A 19,777-nucleotide genomic window follows, 5' to 3' on the forward strand; every position below is an offset into this window, starting at 1 on the left:
TCTAAGGCAATTTCTTGTAAACTATATATATATACTAATATAAATTGCTTATATATATATATATATATATATATATATATATATATATTGCCTTATATATAGCTTAAATATATTATATATAATATATCTATATTTATATCTATAATATATATATACTATATCAAATTTAAACACAAAATAAATTGCAAAGAAATATTCAAGGGAATGTCTTATAATTTTTATTATTACGACATTAACAAAATGGCAATATCTTTCTTAGTCTTCCTCTCCCCAATGGAAAGAGCAAAACAAGGTACTAATATCACCATTAAAAGGAAAAAAACTAAGGAAGATGTGCCAAAATACAAGTTACATATTAGTCTATGTATTATCTCTAACAAATTTCATAAATCCTTCAAGGTCCGGAGGAATTTCCGTTGGTGGTGGCGAAAAAGAAGCTTGTTCATCACCGCTTCCGGGCGAAGCAGCATCCTGCGCAAGTTCCGCTAGCATTTCTTCATAAGCTTCGTCTATCTCCGGTTGTGATTCTGCAAGTCCAAAATTTCTTCTTTCCGAACGGATCCAATCTATGAAAAGTACTGATTTTTCCAAGCCCTCCCTCATAGACGCTCTATGATCACCGATTTGAAGTCTCGCTTGACTGAAAGCGCTCTCTGATGCCATTATTAAAGCTTGAACACTTAAAATATCTCGAGTCATCCTTGAAAGAACTGGATAGTGTTTTTGTTTGTCCTTCCACCATTCCAAGACATCAAAGGAGCCGTCGGGATTCTCTGATTCAAGTCCCTGCAATAAATAAACTTGAAGCTCATTTAGTTGTGAACTATCACCAATATTATCACCTTGAGAACCCCTAAACTCCGTCCAAGAACTAAGTGTTTTTAGGCCCGCAGTTCTTTTAGATGATTACGAACTAGACGAACTAGGAGTTGGAACATTTGGTCTAGCATGATCTAAGACAAGTTGATAAGCATTATAAATTGTTCGAGCATTTATTTTGATTGAGGCTTTTGCATCTCCAAGTGTAGCAAATTCCTCATCTGAAAGTGATAAAGCCTTATAAATTTTTGTGTACTAAAAGTGAGGACCTCCTGATTTCATGGTAGGATTTAACATGGCAGCAACACCAAAAATAGGGGGGATAGGAAAAAAATATTTTTTTAAAGTTATCTTTCATAGAATTAATAGCAAGTTGATAAATTACTCCACCCTCTGAAAATTGAGTAAATAAATCTGCAAGTATTGCAATATAAACTAAATAGTTAGAAATAGTAGGATAATATTGCCCAAATAATTCATTTATAGCAACATGAAATTGTTCTAAAAAATCTACAAGCATTTTAACATTAGTCCAATCTTGATTTGTAAGGTGCCCATCATCATCATCATCACCACCACCAACACGAGTATTAAACGTTGCGTTTATTTGGTTTCTATATTCATATGCAACAACTAAACTTTCATACATGCAATTCCATCTAGTCGGACAAGGTTTAGGAACCTTTCTTTCTCTAAGGCCAAATTCATCACATTTTTTAAAATATTCTCTAAGTCTACTTTTACGGTTTGAATAAAAAAGCCAATTAAGAGCCATTTTAACCTTTTCAATTTTCACATTTAAAATTTTCATACCATCACCGACGATAAATGGTAAATATGACAAAGACATATAACATGGAAAATATTACTAAATGCAGGATTTAGTGTAGTTGTAAGCAAGCCTATAGCATTAGTGTTACTAGAAGCATTATCCATTGAAACTGACATTATTTTATCTCTAATGCAAAAATATCTACAAATATCTGCAATTATGTTAGCAATAAACTTACCTGTGTGGCGTGAATTAATTATTCTATAAGCAATAATGTGCTTTTGCATTATCCATTCCTTATCAATCCGATGACTTGTAACAGTTAGATAATCATAGTCATTACCACTTCTACCAATATCAGTAGTAATAGCAATGCGACAATCTATATGAGTAAATAAATAGCGCAAATATTGTTCATATTCATGTTTATATTTATAAATATCGCTCTTTACGGTTGCGCGAGGCCATCCTTTATAAGTAGGATTAAAAACTCTTCTAATATAATGCACAAAGTGAGGGTTAGAAGGAAACTATAGGGTAAGCACATAACAGTAACCATATTTGCCAATTCTTCACGATCTTTATTTGGATCATAATATAAAATGTCACTGGTAACAGTGTTAATTCCCGGTTGAACTAGATTTGACCCTGTACTAGGTTTAACCTCAGTATCTACACTCCTCCCCTCTTGCGCATCTTTCATTTGTAAATATCTAGCTTTATCTCTAGGGTGTTTCTTTATGTGTCTAGTCAAAGTACCCGTACCGCTACGGTTTTCAGTATATTTATGAGCCATCAAATATCCACAAGTTTTACACTTAGCCTTATTTTGTTCTCTTAGTTGAATAAAAAAGTGTCAAACAAGAGATGTTTCGGTCCGTTTAGAAGGTTGTCTATTAAAAGTAGGAGTTGTTATAGAAGGGTCAGGCGATGCATCATTTGGATTATTATCAGTTGGGTTATTAACATGACTAGTAGGTGTATCATCTAAATCTGGTTGCGTTTCATCTAAATCATCATTTTCCTCATCATTTTCAAAGATAGTTTGATTAGGATAAAGAGCATTCATAACTTCATCTTTTAATTGTTGACCTAGTGCAATATCATGGCAAAATTGACTATCGGAAAATTAGAAACAAGGGTTATCACTATCAAGAATAACGGGTGGAGGAGGACGGGTAACATGTCTGGGTCGGGGAGCCGGGGGAGGAGTAGTAGCTTGGCGACTAGATTCACTAATTTTAGATTTTTCCTTCCCACCAAACATTTTTTTCAAAGAAAAGACCATATTAATTATAATTATACAAACTAAAATAAACAAAATTATAATATTAAAACTTAAGAGCTGGAACGAGTTTACCGAATTGACGAACAACTTCTTGAAAATTGTATATCGTTGAAGACTTGAATACTTCAATTCACCAACTTCACCATTTTTCACAAAATTGCAATAATAAAGTAAGTAATTATAGAAGAAAATTAGAGAGAGATTGATGAATTTGTGAGTAAAAATGAAAGAATGAGAGGGTATTTATAGTTGAGAATAGGGAAAAGTGTAATTATAAAAAGTTTGGGGTTAAAACAAAGTTTGGGAGCCAAATGGCTATTTTTTTAAAAAGCCAAACGGCTAAAATTGCAGGCCAACGGCTAGTTTTTAAACTTCTAACCGTTGGCCTTTTTTAAAAAAAAAATAAAAAATAGCCGTTGGGCCCGGTTGAACTGGCTCAGACCCGCCTACCGGTCTCGGGCTAAACGGTCCCGGGCTCGCGGTCTATTTGGGGAGGATCGGCCCATAGTGGGCTTTTAGGGTTGTTAGGGACCGGCCCATTTGCTAGCGGTCCCGTGGTGAGCCCGGCCCACAATACACCCTTACTCTACAAAGAGAAAAAGAAGGGAGGGGGAGGGTAGACTAAAGAGAGGGAGAAACATACAAATAGCCAACTGGACTAATATTGATAGCATTTTATGAATTGGCTAATATTGATAGCATTTTTCCTCTGAAAGGTCAAACTAGATAGTTTTCTTTTCTTCTTTGTTTTTTGGAAAATTGATTAGGAAAGAATTGGGCCAATCCTGCTGTTAAATGTCTGTCTTAGTCCGGTCCCCAATCTATGTAGGGATCTTTACATAAATAGCCGGTCAAATTCATTATTTACCTTTTTTAGCCGATATACATAAATTATACACTAATTACACACAATTATATACATATTATATATAAATTATATTTATATTATACATCCCTTGACTATTTATAGTTTAAGTATTTGGATGACGGTTATTTGGGTTAATTCTTCATCTATTCTATTGTAAGATATGGAAGGCCCAACGCTTACCTTATTGACTGGGCAATACCAGGCCGGTTAACTTGTGCCACTGGACTCACTTTGATTAGGTTGGCCTGCTTGGTTCTAGGCACACCTGACCCAGATTGACATGGATAATAGGGTGATTTGTCTAAAAATGACACCAGGTAGTCATTCTAAAAGGCCGTTATTTAAGAATTAACCAGTACGTCACGAATTTCAATTTTTCAGTTTAAATTTTCGGGACGAAAATATCCTGAATTGTCCTGCAGTAAAAATTTCAAATTTAAAATTTCAGGATAAAAGAATGCTATCTATGCACTTGCCCCATGATTTGCAATATCTTTTAATGACAATGTTAATGTTTTGACCACGTTCTAAAAGTTGTGCAAAAATAGCTTTGCGGCAAAACTTGGCAGCAAAATCCTAACAAAAGTTAAAATTTCTGATTGATTGGCAAAACTTGCCTTGTTACAAGTCCTGGTGATCCGTCAACAGTCAACTGATAGTTATCTAATAATTCACATATTAGTCTTAAGTGATAGTTAAATTTTAAATCACATGACATTTACTTCTTGATGTTAAATTCGTCAACTATAAGATTGCTTTAACCAATTTGCTTATTTCATTGAGGTAGTACATTTTGATTCGATCGTAAAAACAAGAACAGTGAGAGCCACATTTATGTAGCACAAGGAATATATTCTTCTGCCACACTTATCTCCAAGAGTTGTAACAACAAAGTTGCAAGAATTGCAACAATGCAACATTGCTTAAACACTGGCCAAAATAAGGATAATAACAGCCTTTGCTACAGTTAGTTACCAGAATGATGCCAGGCAGAGAGGAGGTTATGACAACATTGATTTGAAACCAAGAACATTCAAAACACACATTTAATGTAGCAGGAGGAGCATATTCTTCATTTGTATTCAACAATTATAGCATCAAAGTTGCAACAATGCAACATTGCTACCACTGGCCAATCAGGATAACAATAGCCATATCCTACAATTTGTGACCAGACGACTGCCATCCTTATGTTTTCTTATATTTTTTTGGCTACAAAAAGTAAGGTTATGTTCTGGCACATAACAGTGAAAACCACTTTTCTTGTAGCATGATTACTATCTGCCCATCAAAGTTTTCTTTCCTTTTTTTGGAGAAAAGGTTATGTTTGCCGTCATGTTTGTTAGCTTTAGATAGACAAAACCAACAAAAACCAAATACTAACAAACATCTTATTATCATCTTCAAGTGAACTGCAGCATCAGCATGAGAAGGCGAACAAACCATACCGATTGATCAGACAAGCAGTGTAGAAATATCATCAATAACAAGCTATTCTATAAAATATTCAATACCATGCCTCAGCAAAATTCTCCAACTGAAAAGAAAACTGACACCAACTGTGGGCACTGAGAAGCTTCTCAGAGTAACCTAAGGTAACTTGAGCATGCAATTTCCTCCCACTTACCGTTTCTTGTCTTGAACAACCAAAGTTACAAATGTAAAAAGAACAGAAGCTTGTGTTGAAAACAAAAAAGATCCCTTCACTGAGAAACTCCAAGCCACTTTGTGAAAACATCAAACTCTGTGTAGTCGGAATCTGAAATCATGGTCTTGTACCAAGCTGTGCTTGCAGACCTGATAGCAGATGCCTCCTCCTGTGATAAATAAAGCAGAGTTAGTAATACAGTACAGCTATTCTCAAGTATACAACTATTCTCAAGTATAAGATAATCAGAAATAAGTGCATACAAGTTTGTCCACTTAATCTTTTTTGTTTTCTGAACACAAAAATTATGAAAGAGTCGGGATCTTTTTACCATCATTGAAGACATTTTCACCTACGGTGAAATAACTAAAGTGAGAGTTCCTAACACTAATCCTGTTTTTATCAAAAAAACACAATGTTATCCACAAGTCATCAATAGGGCCAAATGTCCTCAAGTGACATGGTTCACATCTCAGGATAAGACCAAAACATATCCCTACTCTATCATATTAATCAGGACACCATTTCTCATCACCACAACTTAAGAACTTCTTGCCAACTGACCCATCACGCTGTAATTCACAACCACTCCCTCTGTTTCACTTTATGTGACAATTACCATTGGAGAGCTAAAGAAGATTCCTTGACCACATTTTTCATAAATATTTTCTATATATACTTAATCACTAACTATTTGCGACTTAGCGTATCTTTTACGTAGTTTCTAAATATGTAGATTTTATTTCAAAATTGGAAATTCTACGTCCGAATTTCACACCAAAAATTATTCAGCTTGACTCTTGTACTCCGATCACATAAAGTGGAACAGAGGGAGCAACTCATTTCCTGAAGTTATTTGCTTCACTAGTGGTTACCAGACACAATTTAGTTTATATTTGTGATATAAAATCTGAGGGAGGGAAAAGGATTGGATTTTAATGGCATAACAAAACACTCAACATAAGTAGATTATATAGAAGCAGTCAAACCAACCATCAACTATAGCAGGTGTCAAAAGCATCATTATTTCCAGCACACCACATTAGGTTAAGAAAATTAAGATTGCAAGCAGTAAGGAGATAACAAATATCAGACTCTATCCCAATAAATGAAACCCCATCATGCGGCAAAATACAGACACATTTTTACCTTTCTTCGTATATGACTAGACTTTCTTTACTATTTACTAGCTAATCATGAGTTAAAAGCAATCATTTTCTTCTACTATCACGAAAACATTTATCAGGTAAATCAAAGATTAAAACTACACAGATCTTGAAGAATATACCTTAGTAACTTGATGTCTCTTCTTGTCAAGTTTCTCCTTCTTAGCCTTCACCCTTTGGGCCTCAGCCAAAAGGGACATTCTCCTAGCAGTTTTCGCATACGGATTAAGCTTCAGCAACACATTCAGATTCTTCAATGGATTCTTCTTCAATGTGGCCCTCTTCACATCCTTCTTAATAGGCCTCACAACAGACTGCACCTCATCAGAATTAATAATCCTAGCAATATCGGCATTCGCCATTTTCGCCCTAGGCAACACGTATCCCTTCTTCTTCTCAGATGGCTTGTCAAACGAACCATAAATCTCATCCAATTTCTCATAGGCTGATTTAGTCCACACAACAAACCTTCCTAAATGACCTCCAGGAGCAAGCTTTAGTAAATTCAATCGTTCCACATGGCAAATTTCAACACCAGGAATGTTACGAAATGCTTTTACTAACTTAGCCCCTTCAGTACCATACACAATGAGTGGTCCTTTACGAGAAACGTACCTACGGTTACGCATTTTACCCTTTCCGGGGCGAATAGCGTGACTTTCCTTAGCTTTTTCAGCATCAGGATAAGCGCCGATTTGCTTTAAAGCTTTGATAGCATTAGAAGTTTTTTCAATGCTCTCAACTGAATCTGAAACAACAAGAGGGAGCTCAGGAACTGACTCGATACGATGGCCACGCGCAAGGACCAGCGAGGGTACTGCAGACGCAGCAATAGCTGAAGCAACAGCGTAACGCTTTTGGTTAACGGGGATCTTTCGGTGCCAACGGCGCCAGATTTTGGTCGGGGCGAACATTCGACCGCCACGGCACATGTTACCGAAAGCAGCTTGACCAGCACGATGGGTTCCACCACCGGAAACACGTGGGATACGTGAAACGGCCCGACCGGTACCCCATGACTCGGCGGAGGTTTGGTGACCGGCTTTTTTGGAGACGGCGTAAGGTTGTCTGGAGTTTTTGGAGATGTTGGCGTGGACGTAAGTGACCACATCGGGACGGATCGGAGCTTTCATCACGGCGGGGAGAGGAACGGCACTGCCGTCAGTGGCCATGTCATTTTCAAATGATTGAACGGTGGTGGTCGGAATGGCGGCTGCGGTGGCCATTGGTGATTTTGGGGGTTGAGGGGAAGGGGAGAGGATGCTAGGGTTTCTGGAAAGGAGTAGAGCAGAGTGAAGCTTAGAAGGAGCTAAGTTTTAAGGAGCTGGGTTGGAAATGGGCCAGTCAGCCCTCCAAGCCGAACACAGAGCGTTATTGGGCTTAAGCCCATTATTTCTTGTTCACCTATACACACATGTATAAGGATTGAGTAGTAGGAAAGATTCAATTTACAACAGACAACAGTAATATAAGTGTAACATGATATGTGTCTTTTAGCATGCTATTTTATAATGTAATTATAGTTAATTAATATGTAGTTTTATCTCATTTGTTACTTAAGCATGGTAAAGTATATTTTTAGTGTAAACATTAGACGTGAATAGAAAATGCACAAATGTACAATTTTGTTTAGGGAAAACAGCACAATATAACGGCTCTATAAAATAATAGCCAGTAAATATATGTTTTTGATATATTAATGTATAATATACATATTTATATATTATCAGTGTCTGATTTGTATATGAGAATGAGACTACTGGATGTTATTACCAGCCAAATAGCTTGCCCTATTTTCACACCAGACGCATGGTTTTGGATTGAAGACCAACTCTTGTGAATTTAAGATTATCTTAGTTCTCTTCTTAGACCTCCATTGGATTACTCATAGTTAAGTATTCTTGTATGAGTTCTTTTCCGTTACTCCTTGGATTATCTTATGTAATTGAATGTTAATTTGTTTTTTCAGTTAATATAGGTACTAGGGGTTTATGAATTACAGTAAGAACTTAATTTGATCCTTCCTTATTGATTATCTTTGATTAGTGTTTATTATTGGCATTTCAACGGTTAGCCAGTTCATAGCAAAGTTTTTGTTATTTCCCATATTTTAAACCCTAATTCCCTATCTTTAATTGCTTTCTATGCCAATTTCATGGTGCTCTTGTGGAATTGACTAATTCATAACCAATTCACATAGTCATTGATTTCGCGCGACCAAGTGATAGATATTCACTATGCAAATATAACGCATAAATTATCATTGTTGCACAACGTCCACAAGAGAATCTGATGGACACAAAGCAAGTATATCAAGAATTATTAGCAGCTGAAACAGACTACAACAACAACAACAGTCCAGCGAGGTCCCACGAGTGGGGTTTGGGGAGAGTAGTGTGTACGCAGATCTTACCCCTACTCCGGAGGAGTAAAGAGGCTGTTTTCGGTAGACCCTCAGCACAAGAGGAAAGAGACAGTGTAAAACAGACTATCAATACTAAACACAACAAATTTACAACAAATAGAAAGACGAACTGCTGCTTTAACTTTAATCTGCAACAAGGCCAACTAAAGCACGGCCCGAGTGTATTTCCTAAATCCATACTTCAACAGGCAATGCGGTACAAGAACTTTTTCCTCCTTATTATTGCTCTAAAAGCTACAAGTTTTACACCACCTCCAAATATTAAGCTGCACAAAATTGAGGGAATATACATTTTAGGGGTAAAAACACATGATATCAAGGCTTGGGCACGCTTCTCACTAGGAGAAGCTCAACTTCTAAAAGGAACATTCTCCTTGACCACTGAGCATCAAGGAGAAACCAGGGGAAGATGCTGTAACGCTGTTATCCATGACACGACTCTTGAGACTTTTCCAGTGATGAACATTTTTTCAAGCTCTTAGAAAGCAAGAGCGCATAGACTCACCGTTGTTGGAGAAAGTCTCACCGACGAATATACTGATAAAAGAGGATTAACTCTTAGTATGACATAGGAATAAAAAGAAATTTTTGGAAAGTGAAGTAGGAAAAGATACTAACAATAACTGTTTTTATCATATTGTCTGACATGATAAATCATTGTGGTTCTTGACAGCACCACCTGTAGGAAGGCCCGCGACTTTTGTACTGAGATCATATGTTGACAATACATTTTTCTGCACAAAAAATGGCAACAGAAGGCGCGTTATGAAGGACTTAAAAGGTAGAGAATGTAAATTGGTGTAAACTGCACAATTCATCCAGAAAAAAGGTCCATGACTATGCTCCGGCATTCATGTTAATGTAATCACAAACTTGAAATAACTTCCGTGAGGGAACCTCTAGAAAAAAGGTTAGGGACCAGAACAATATCTACGGCTCCTGGTACTTCAGCCAAATGATGCCGATGGAGGAGATGAAAAGAGGTATACCCTTAGGACTAACTAGAATGCAAAATTCAACAAATTTGTGAACCATTTACAATCTAGTGGACCTCGTATTTCAAGGCCACTGTTCTCCTTGAATAACATAAAGAAAAGGCTGGTGAATATCCAAGGAGGAGTCGACAGAGCCTGTCACATTAACAGGCTGAGGCACCCTGAAATCATCATTAGTTATTACCTTTCTACGGTGATCTTTCATCACCTGTCTCTCTTGTTGTACATTAGGTTGAAAACAATATCCTTTTGAGCCTTTTCTCTTTTGAAGCGTGTGGACAGAGCATGCTGATTTTCAAAACGTGGAGGTGCATGGAACTTGCCCTCAATTTCGATTTGAATGAGGATCGGTACATAAACCAAAAATGCTAAGAGTTCAAGTATAGTTTCTCTGGGGGTACGTCTAAAAAGATAAGCAGAATTCTTACTAAGCTTACTGTACCCTGAACCTATCATCAAAAGCATCATGATTTCCTTGATGGTTGAAAAAGAAACCGATTTAGGGATATATCCAATAGGAGATTTTCTGGAATAGATGAAATATATTTCTCGAAGTATTCCAAATGCACCATGGTACAACATTTCTTTTAAATGAAGCATATTCTTTCATTGATACAGAGTGGGAGGAGGAAGGCAATGGGCAAAAGGGGGAGTGTATGGTACTTCTAAGCTTTGATGCCTCCACCTACATCTTGGAGGTAAGCATGTTCACCAAGTGAGCTGGCCCTCAACCCCAATATTGCTATAGGATTGTTTGGCTACAAAACGAGATTATAGAGAAAGAATTTACAAGTACTACTCAATACGCTGTGATTCATTTATCAAAAGCTTTCCATCCATTTGAACTACCTCCACTAGTTCTTTCAGTAGCTTAATAGCTGTAGAACAGCAATAAGATACTTGCACAAAGTCAGAATCCAAATCAAACTTTGTTTATGGGAAGATAAAAATCTTTAGCCTCTCAAATTTAACAGGAGGCGGCCTAATAATTCAATGTTGAAAACTAATGGACAATGGTGCAAAGCAAGATTGCTGCAGAATCATGTGAAGGGAAAATTTCAAAGTTCTCTCACAGCCAAGGTAACTGGTGCTGACGCATAAATTTAGTATTGGATACAAGCTGACAGATAATGACAGCAATTTCCTTATAAGACCAATGCTTTTGCCTAAGTTAATAAAGCTGTGAAATGCATATAGGGCCTCAACAGCCCAGGACCCAATGAATTTCAAGTGCTTTACTAACATTAAGAAGACTGCAAGCAAATCAATATAATGTAATAGTGAATGATATATTTAGGTTTGGGACTTATAAACCAGGAAGTGAACTGAGGCATGATAGCCGCCTTATTGGACAAATAATCTGGTTAACACCTAAGCAAGACCAAGGAAGACAACTGGTTGAGATATACTCTATTCTCGTCTTGCCTTTCCCATCACAAATTAAAGTATTAAACACTTAATTCAATGTTGAACAGGTAGACCTGTTCATTTTCGCTTTATGAAAATGAATAAAGCGTCTCGTCTTCATGTAAAAGCTTGCCTTTAGAGGAAAGCTTGCCTTTAGAGGAAACAAGAAATCTAGCATAAAAAGTAGCTATTCAGCGTATAGTGAAAGGAGCACACTCACAATGGGCTCAAAGTCAGGGCTCGACAAGTTCATTGTAAGATTTCGCATCAACAACAAAACCTGCAAGTCCAGAGAAAACAGATGAACATGATTTGCAAATCCACCAATTTAGATTTCTTCAAGGCAAGATAGAAGAAATTAAAATAGGGAAGGTGGGAGGGGAAAGGAGACCCAGATGAAATTTACATTGACCCCCATCTAAAACTCCCCAGCTGAAACTTTCAAATCCCTGCAAGTGCAGATAAATGCAGTGTCTTGACATATGCCTCTAGATTTTGAAACGGATATCTGGCTGAACATAATTGACATAAAAACTTCCCTAACGAGAATTTACATGTATTCTTCAGAGAGATCAACATTTTTCTACTTCTTTGATTCTTTCAGCTCCTTTAGAAAAGGGTTTCAATTAAAAAAAATGAAATTCATCCAAACTAAATTCTGTGACGATCTTACCCTTTGCCATTTGTTCCCTCTATTGCTTGGAGGCGAGTTAAATTAAAGAGTTCCACCCAATAATAACTAGGGAATACAGAAAATGGAATCAATTAACACAGAAAAAATAATATTACAAACTTCACCTAGCATAAACATTGAATAAACCTGACTCAGTAAGTTACAGTTAGCTGCAGGAAAGCTGAAGAGTTCTCAGGAAGCAGAAGCAAATGTAAAATGCATAATTTACCATGCATCCAAAACTCACAGTTTCAAAGTTAATAGGGTCCATCTCCTTCAGCTTCTGTACATGACCTTTAGTGTCTGGGTCAAAGACACTCCCAATAAAGCTATAGACTTCTGCAAAGTCTGGTATGCCTGTAATGGAAGTACCAATACACACTTTATACACTTCCATTTGATCCAGACGAAACATTTAAAACCAAAAGAAGTACGACCGCTATCGACCTAGAGAAACAAAAGTTCCCTCCATGATGAAGATGCAAAAGAGAGAAATGAAAAGAAAGACATAAAATATATAAGGAAGAAAAAAAAACCATTAGCGCAATATCTCCATAACCCCACCCCATCCTTTTCCTTTCTGCAAAGTAGGTGGAATCAATAAATATGGTAGAAAAAAAATCAAATAACACGAATTCATTTCCAATAGACTCCAGGGACATTCAAAATCATTGATTTCTCACATAATCAAGCAATATAAAAGTGATACAATGATTTCATGATCTGAAAATGATGAAAGCTTCTCAAATACAATTTCTTTCATCATTGGCACTCAAAACTGGAAATTCTACTGTTATATTGAATTTGACATTTCATTGGCACTCAAAACTTAATATAGAGCAAATAAACATCAACATGGAAATTATACTGATAAAATGAACTTTGTCCTGATGTTTGGCATTCAGAAATTTATATGAGCAAGAGAAGACACATTAACTTATATTTCTAGCTACCCCTAAACTACCTAATTTCTTATAAGATAAATTACATAACTTTGTTTCTTAGTGTCTAAAGTTATCTTTTAATTTAGAAAGTTAGTGATGTTTTTCTCAATACCAAAAGCGAACTGACAAAAGAAAACAGAAATACCATTTTAACCTAGAAAGTTTGTCCCCCTTTGGCAAGCTTTGTACAAGCAACCTTAAAGGAACTTTTCCTTTTCTTGAAAACCATCCCTTCTATTATTTCACCTTAAGTATGAAATTTGCATGATGAAAAGTTTATTTCCAAAGTTGGACAAGCCGAGGCCAAAATTATGGAATTGCACCAAGCGGTGGGATCAAAGTTGCAAGTTTCCTTTGGAACTAGGATTTGGCATGTGGATGGAAAATTGTTCTTTTCTGGGTTGAGCTGGCGACACATCAAAGACAAGTAATGTTTCAGGCATGAGCAAGAAAATAAGCCATGACAAGATTAGCTGTGCATACTACTGGGAAATGATGTGTGGTACCAAATAAAAGCTAAGAAAGAAAAGGCTATATACTGCAGATATTGAATAGAGAAGCCTAACATGACGGAAGAGCCTAAATGTATGGAAACCATACAGTGTTTCCCTCAAACAATGAGTTGTAGGGCTAAGTTCAAAATAATATTCTAGAGAACCTTACCATGAGGAACAGAACCTAGTTTGCTCTGCTCTGGTAGTTCAGAACTCGGCGCCGTTCTGCTGGAACTTCTAATGCCGCTGTTACTAATCAATGTAGCTCCCTTTGATCCAATATCAGCTGAATCAGTAATGTGTACATTGAAATAAGTGCAGAAAATTCAATCAGGAAGAAGATTTATAATGTATGCAGAAAAAAAATACCATGTTTACAGACAATTACACACCCTGAATTCTTTGAAAATGGTATTCATCTTGTGATGGCATTGTTCCGCCAGATGGAGAATTTAAGAGTACGGAAGTGTCATCCCATGATGGATATCCAGGTGGAAGGGAATTCATTGAAGAAGGGTAACCCATAGAGGCTTGCAATGGTACTAAAACTACTCAAAGTAGTTCAAAGAAAAAAGCAAGAGACTATATGAGACAGAGATATACCAAATGAGCCGTAAGACAACTTTGTAAGTGCAAACCAACCATTTTTTGGTGCCTTCTGGGGATAAGGATGAGCTGCTTTACGCTTGGGCCGAGGTGGTGGCACGTGTGCTGTTGTACCATTCTTCTGGACCTTCAAGAAGTACTTTTGAGCATGACTGCGAATCTGCAACCAAGAAATTAGGCAAATGTCTTGTATAGATGAAAGCAATTCATAAAAAGTTATCTTTTTCTGGCAGTTGTTGGTAACTTTACTAATAAAACTTTACCTTATCAAAAAAAAAAAAGATTTGTGAAAAATTCTCTAAATCGAACAAAAGAAAGGGCCTAAAAAAATAGTACTTAAATTTCGCACATTAGCACATGCTCAAATAAATTCCCATGGAATAGAGGATCTAAACAGGATTAAATTAAGCCAGCCCTACATTTTACACCAGGTACCTGCGAACGCATGTCATACACCAAGAATTAACTCCAAAAGCGAAAGGTTGCAAATGCACCAGGCATCATACAATACACATTAAGTATATTCAAAAGCCTGACTAGCATTTTCATGATAGCAGATCCAAAGAGAATTGGTACTCGTCCGGCGTGTACATGATTAGGAATAAGTCAATCACAGAAAATTACTACAAATAATTAATTGGAGAAATACAGCATACTCCACCATGATGTCTCAGCAGAACAAACAAAATACAAACAGAATAAAACTAACTATTTCTCTCTGTGAACTTCATCAGAAAGATGAAATCGAAGTGAGCACCTGAATTACTGTCTTTGAGCCTACAAAATCCTCAATTTTCTTCCAATCACGGTCAAACCTGAATAACCCAAATGAAGAAGAAACACCAAAGCTTCAGAAAAAAAAAATTCTAATGCAGCTTTAAGATTCAGTACACACATGTCACAAAGGCAACACAAAGGAGCTAACTGACCATAAAATATCCAAATTAGTACTACAAAAATGGAACTTTCAAAATAAAATTCAAAATCAATACTAGAACAGGCCAATTATACAGCTTTCTAGTTTCTTCCCGTATAGCAGAAAAGAAAAGAAAAAAGATGAAAAAATACTTGCCTCATGTTGAGAACAAAATTAAATAAAATAAAAATGTGCTCTTTCTAACAACTCAAGCTTTTTGTAACACCGGAATAACATCCAAACATCTACCCAGCAAATTCTTCAATTGAGCACAAACCTCTGATACTGCCAACATAGAGACTGATCCAAAATTATGAATTACTATTAGATGCAGAGTACCACTGCATCAACTAATATTCCATTACAAAATTGTTCCACCGTAAATACAATTCAGAAACCAACAACAACAACATACTAAGTGTAATCCCACATACTGTATATATAATTCAGAAACCAACATACTAAGTGTAATCCCACATACTGTAAATACAATTCAGAAACCAACAACAACAACATACTAAGTGTAATCCCACATACTGTATATATAATTCAGAAACCAACAAATATCTCAATTATATGTACAAACACACATTTCTTCACAATTAAAACAACTAAAAAAGGGAGAAGAGACATAACAGTTGAAGAGCTTCAAGGAACTTGTCGTGTTCTTCTTCAGTCCAGCTTTCTCTAGACTTAGTTATGGTGTAAGGTTTCCGAACCTTTTTGCCAGAAGAGTCGGTAGGTGTTGAGTTGTTGTTAGCCATGGAAGGAGAGCTTGAGTTCATGGTTTCAAACGATTCAAAAGAGTTTTTGTGGAGGAAATATAGAGAGTACAGAGTGGGTGGGTAATTTTTGGGCGGGGAGTGGGGACTACTGTCTCCTGGCCAAATCAATTGAAGCCGATCAATTAATCGCTAGATCCAAGACTATTTGTATTTGCCGATTTATAGCCTGTTTGGCAAAAAATATTTTTTTCAAAGTTGAAGTATTTGGCCAGGCTTTTAGAGAAAAAAAGTTCTTTTGAGTAGATGCAATTTTGGAGAAGTATAAAAATGTAGTTTCTCTCTGAAAACACTTTTTTTTAAAGTACTTTTATGAAAAATAAATGTAGAAGCCAAACATTAATTGTTGTTCAGGAGTACTTTTTAAATTAATTAGCCAAACACTAACTGCTTCTCATTAAAAGTATTTTTTTTTTAAAAAACAATAAGCTGATTTTTTAAACTAGGCCGAACAAACTATCAATCGGATGTTGGTGGGTCTTTTAGACTTTGAAATAGACTTCAAAAAGGCACTCTTTATTTTTGACACCTTTTCAAGCTTAATTTAGTAGTCTTATTTGTTTGGTACCATAATTACAAGATATTTCTTTCTCCTAGGAAATTTGATTGATCATTGTACACAATAACAATAATATATTCAGTGTGATTTCATAAGTGAAGTTTAAGAATAGTAGTATATACGAAATCTTGCATCTACCTTGTGTGAGGTAGAGAGACCTTCCACTCGAGAAAAGCATTTTCAAAATAGGATTAAAAATATAAAAGTACACAATATATGTTGAAATATCGAAGAAAAAAAATTTTGACAGCAAAAACAGTAAAGATAAAAAAACAAATACCGATAAAGAATAGTGAACAAGATGTTTCAAAATAATATTTTTTAAAATTTATAGTCTAAAATTATTTATAAATAATTTTTGTTTTATAAATAACTTCATTAATAATAAAAATTAAAGTTTAATATTAAATTATTTTAAATATAAAAATATTTTTTGTGAATTTTGTAAATGAGTTTCATTTTATAGACGAGTGTTACCCAGAGACAGAGAAACGTAAGCAGCGATTAATTCAAAATTTTGGCGAGGAATCGGGAGCAATGAAAGTAAGATGGGACCCACAATTAATTTTCCGTGACGCTACGTAAGTGTCGTTTGGTGTCCACTAGTTTTAAGGTAGCCTTTATGCTTTCAAAATGGGGTGTCATTTCCTACTTGCAGTTGCAGATAAAGATTGTGTTTTTCTTAATGCCCTCTGATGTGTCATTTGTTAGATTTGAATCAATACCTGCCACTACTTGTGTGGTAAACAATGAAATGCTTTTTGGCGACACTTGTCAACAGATCATCCATTCAATTCTCAACATGGCCAAACATTGTTTTGTTGTCTGAGAAAGTTTTATTTTGTGTTTCGTACAACTTACAATAGTTTGTATGAGACTCCTTTTTGTCTTACAAATTTGTGGACCTCAATCTTACACTTGTGGGTCCACAGAAATCTAGGTCCACAAAACTATAAGACAAGAAAGTTGTCTCATATAACTAGTGTGAATTGTATGAGACACAATAAAATTTTCCCTCCTCCTTTGTTGCTTATCCCTTCTTGCCTGCCAACCACATGCAAAAACATATATTATTTTTAATGAATTTTCGACATACGAAAAATAACTGCAATCACAAAATAAGAGAAATATATTTTTACTAATCAATTGTGAGTATAATTTTGTTTTTCCCTTGATTTTTCTTTCCTGATTATTTCCGTGATTCAAGCTTGAAGCAGCGTATTTCTCGAATGTAAGATGATGCTGGGAATGTATTTGATCTCCATCTTCTTGAACTATTTGATTGTCAAGAAGTATCAGGCCATATTTTGATCTCTTAGTAAATATTCCAAAGAGTTTATGAGATTTTCGAGACGATCTCAATTTTTGAAATATTTTTTAAGGGATCACGTCCTGGAAACAGCCTCTCTACCCTTTGGGGTAGGGGTAAGGTCTGCGTACATATTACTCTCCCCAGACCCCATTTGTGGGATTATACTGGGTCGTTGTTGTTGTTGTTGTTGGATCATGTAACCCTTGTTATAGGAGTGACCTAGGGTTAGGGTAGAGTAGCCTCCAAGTTGGTGTTTTGTTAGAGTAGCTTTTAAGCAATCCTGATAGACTCCTAGAATTCCAAGAGTTGTATTGTAATATTTCGAATTTTGGATTTAGCTTGATCTGTTAAAATTTCGATTTATATATCCTCTTAATTTCTTTGAATATTTACTTCTTTATATTTTGATACTCTTTAGTGAAATTTCTGATTTCATTATTGGGGTCACCGGTGGTGTTCTAATATGCCTCAATATGACCTCAGCAAAGCTAGCTTAAATCAACAATACAACAATAACAACAACAATAAATCCAGTGTAATTCCAGCTTAAATCGACAGTATGTGATTCTCTAATTTTAGCCTCTTCTTTTGGATGACAAGATATGTAGGCTTGCTTGTTAATTTTGAACTTGTCAGATTGTCCACTTTTACTAGTTCATCGGATAATTTGTCTAGCCCACAAGCACGGATCATCAAGGTGTTTATTCCAAAGATTGGAGTAGATGACTCACATCAAATTTTGTAGCCGAAGTCAAATGTGTTTCTAAATCATATTTCACTCACCAAATATTTGTCCATTGTGTTTCTTCTTACCAAGATGTCGACTTTTTAAGTCAAATGATGGTGGCTAATCAAACATATGTGTCAGTGTGGGATACAATCAGTTTACCAGGAGGATCGTCCTCTCAATTCGATGGTTTTTTCAAGAAATTCTTACCTTACTAACTATGATAACAATAGCGACTCTAAATAAACTTAGATAAAGAATCCACCCTCTAAAAGCTAATATTCTTTTTATCTAAATGCAGTTAGGGAGAGTCATGTAATTCATTTGGAAGAAGCAATTCGGACATCCACTTGAATCTTCCGTTTCAATTTACATGAGATATAGTTTAACTCGGCACAGAGTTTTAAAAAAAAAAAACTTTTAAAACATGTGGTTTTAAAAGCTTAAGGGGTAAAGCTTTGTGAAGTCATAACATTTGTTTGGTTATAAAAGTTTCTCATTAAGAGTAAAACTAGTATTAGTATCAGCGCGATGCGCGGACAAATCATTTTAAATTGCGATGTATGTTATTTGAATCATGTACAAATAACCTTAAAATATATATCTCTCAGATAAAAATTATATAACATGAGAATTTAATTAAGAAGATGATATGAAATTATTGATCAAATCTCGTAGTAGACAACCAATCTTTTTAACATATATTTGTAGCAACCTAACCCCTTGATTTTAGTACTTGCATTTCGTTTCGTTGTCGATATTAAAAAATTCTAAACATGTCATATTTTGATCTGTCTTGTTCGAGCACATTATATCATATTATTTTAACAAAATTCTTACGATCACTTTATTTTTATCAGGAAGTCAAATATGTCTTATTCATCACATCATTTTTTACGTAAATTCTTTTTTTTTGTTCTTCTATTATAGTTATTGTATTATTTAATATTTCACATTATTATACCATCATATAATTTTTTGTTAGCTTATAATTAAATTAATGTCTTGCTTATTATCCTTTTAATAGTATGTGATAAAAATAAATGTTTTATTCTCGAAATTTGATATATTTTTATGTCTTTATCCTCTTATTCATAATATTTTAATCATTTAAATTTGTCAGTAATATTTTTAAATATAATTAATTATTTTATTTTATCTATGTTAAAATTAATTTAAAGTATAAGTATCCTCACACTACCTCTATATTCTTTTTAGTATACATTCTCTTTCCTACTATAAATATTAATTAGTTTTATATTAATATTTTACCTATAACCAAAATTATATCATATTTTGTTTTAAATTGTAACTTTTAATTAGTCTAAAATATTAATACATAAGTTATTTGATTATCATGTTCCAAATGTATTGAG

At 35.1% G+C, this 19,777-nt stretch overlaps 2 protein-coding genes across 7 annotated transcripts; both read right to left on the bottom strand.

Annotated features, from left to right (window-relative positions):
- Positions 1-5,115: 5,115 nt before the first annotated feature.
- On the bottom strand, positions 5,116-7,942 carry LOC104247289 (large ribosomal subunit protein uL4z-like). The gene is made up of 2 exons (XM_009803247.2): positions 6,684-7,942; positions 5,116-5,564 (listed from the first exon to the last, which is right to left on the bottom strand). Exons 1-2 carry the CDS (start codon positions 7,785-7,787, stop codon positions 5,451-5,453), a joined length of 1,218 nt encoding a protein of 405 aa, XP_009801549.1. The 5' UTR covers positions 7,788-7,942; the 3' UTR covers positions 5,116-5,450.
- Positions 7,943-9,085: 1,143 nt separating this feature from the next.
- Positions 9,086-15,913, bottom strand: LOC104247290 (protein REVEILLE 8). Of its 6 annotated transcripts, none has more exons than XM_009803249.2 (9): positions 15,658-15,912; positions 14,863-14,920; positions 14,142-14,265; positions 13,892-14,047; positions 13,669-13,785; positions 12,309-12,418; positions 11,609-11,668; positions 9,605-9,720; positions 9,086-9,523 (listed from the first exon to the last, which is right to left on the bottom strand). In XM_009803249.2, exons 1-8 carry the CDS (start codon positions 15,804-15,806, stop codon positions 9,619-9,621), a joined length of 876 nt encoding a protein of 291 aa, XP_009801551.1. In that variant the 5' UTR covers positions 15,807-15,912; the 3' UTR covers positions 9,086-9,523; positions 9,605-9,618. The 6 variants fall into 6 exon arrangements, 3 of the variants coding, with proteins under 3 accessions (XP_009801551.1, XP_009801552.1, XP_009801553.1); XR_011404210.1 differs by lacking the exons at positions 9,086-9,523; positions 9,605-9,720 and adding exons at positions 11,795-11,837; positions 12,062-12,127; XR_011404209.1 differs by lacking the exons at positions 9,086-9,523; positions 9,605-9,720 and adding an exon at positions 11,795-12,127.
- Between the last annotated feature and the right edge of the window lie 3,864 nt (positions 15,914-19,777).

This window comes from Nicotiana sylvestris, chromosome 12 (genome assembly GCF_000393655.2).
Source record: "Nicotiana sylvestris chromosome 12, ASM39365v2, whole genome shotgun sequence".
Taxonomy (NCBI): domain Eukaryota; kingdom Viridiplantae; phylum Streptophyta; class Magnoliopsida; order Solanales; family Solanaceae; genus Nicotiana; species Nicotiana sylvestris.

Excerpts from the sequence above, each read along its gene's own strand:
- LOC104247289 (XM_009803247.2), bottom strand. The coding sequence starts at position 7,787 with ATGGCCACCGCAGCCGCCATTCCGACCACCACCGTTCAATCATTTGAA. Across the intron at positions 5,565-6,683 it reads AGAGACATCAAGTTACTAAG|GAGGAGGCATCTGCTATCAG; the intron begins GTATATTCTTCA and ends TATTTATCACAG.
- LOC104247290 (XM_009803249.2), bottom strand. The coding sequence starts at position 15,806 with ATGAACTCAAGCTCTCCTTCCATGGCTAACAACAACTCAACACCTACC. Across the intron at positions 14,048-14,141 it reads CCAGAAGGCACCAAAAAATG|TTTTAGTACCATTGCAAGCC; the intron begins GTTGGTTTGCAC and ends TACTTTGAGTAG. Across the intron at positions 11,669-12,308 it reads ACCCTATTAACTTTGAAACT|GTTTTGTTGTTGATGCGAAA; the intron begins GTGAGTTTTGGA and ends CTGGACTTGCAG.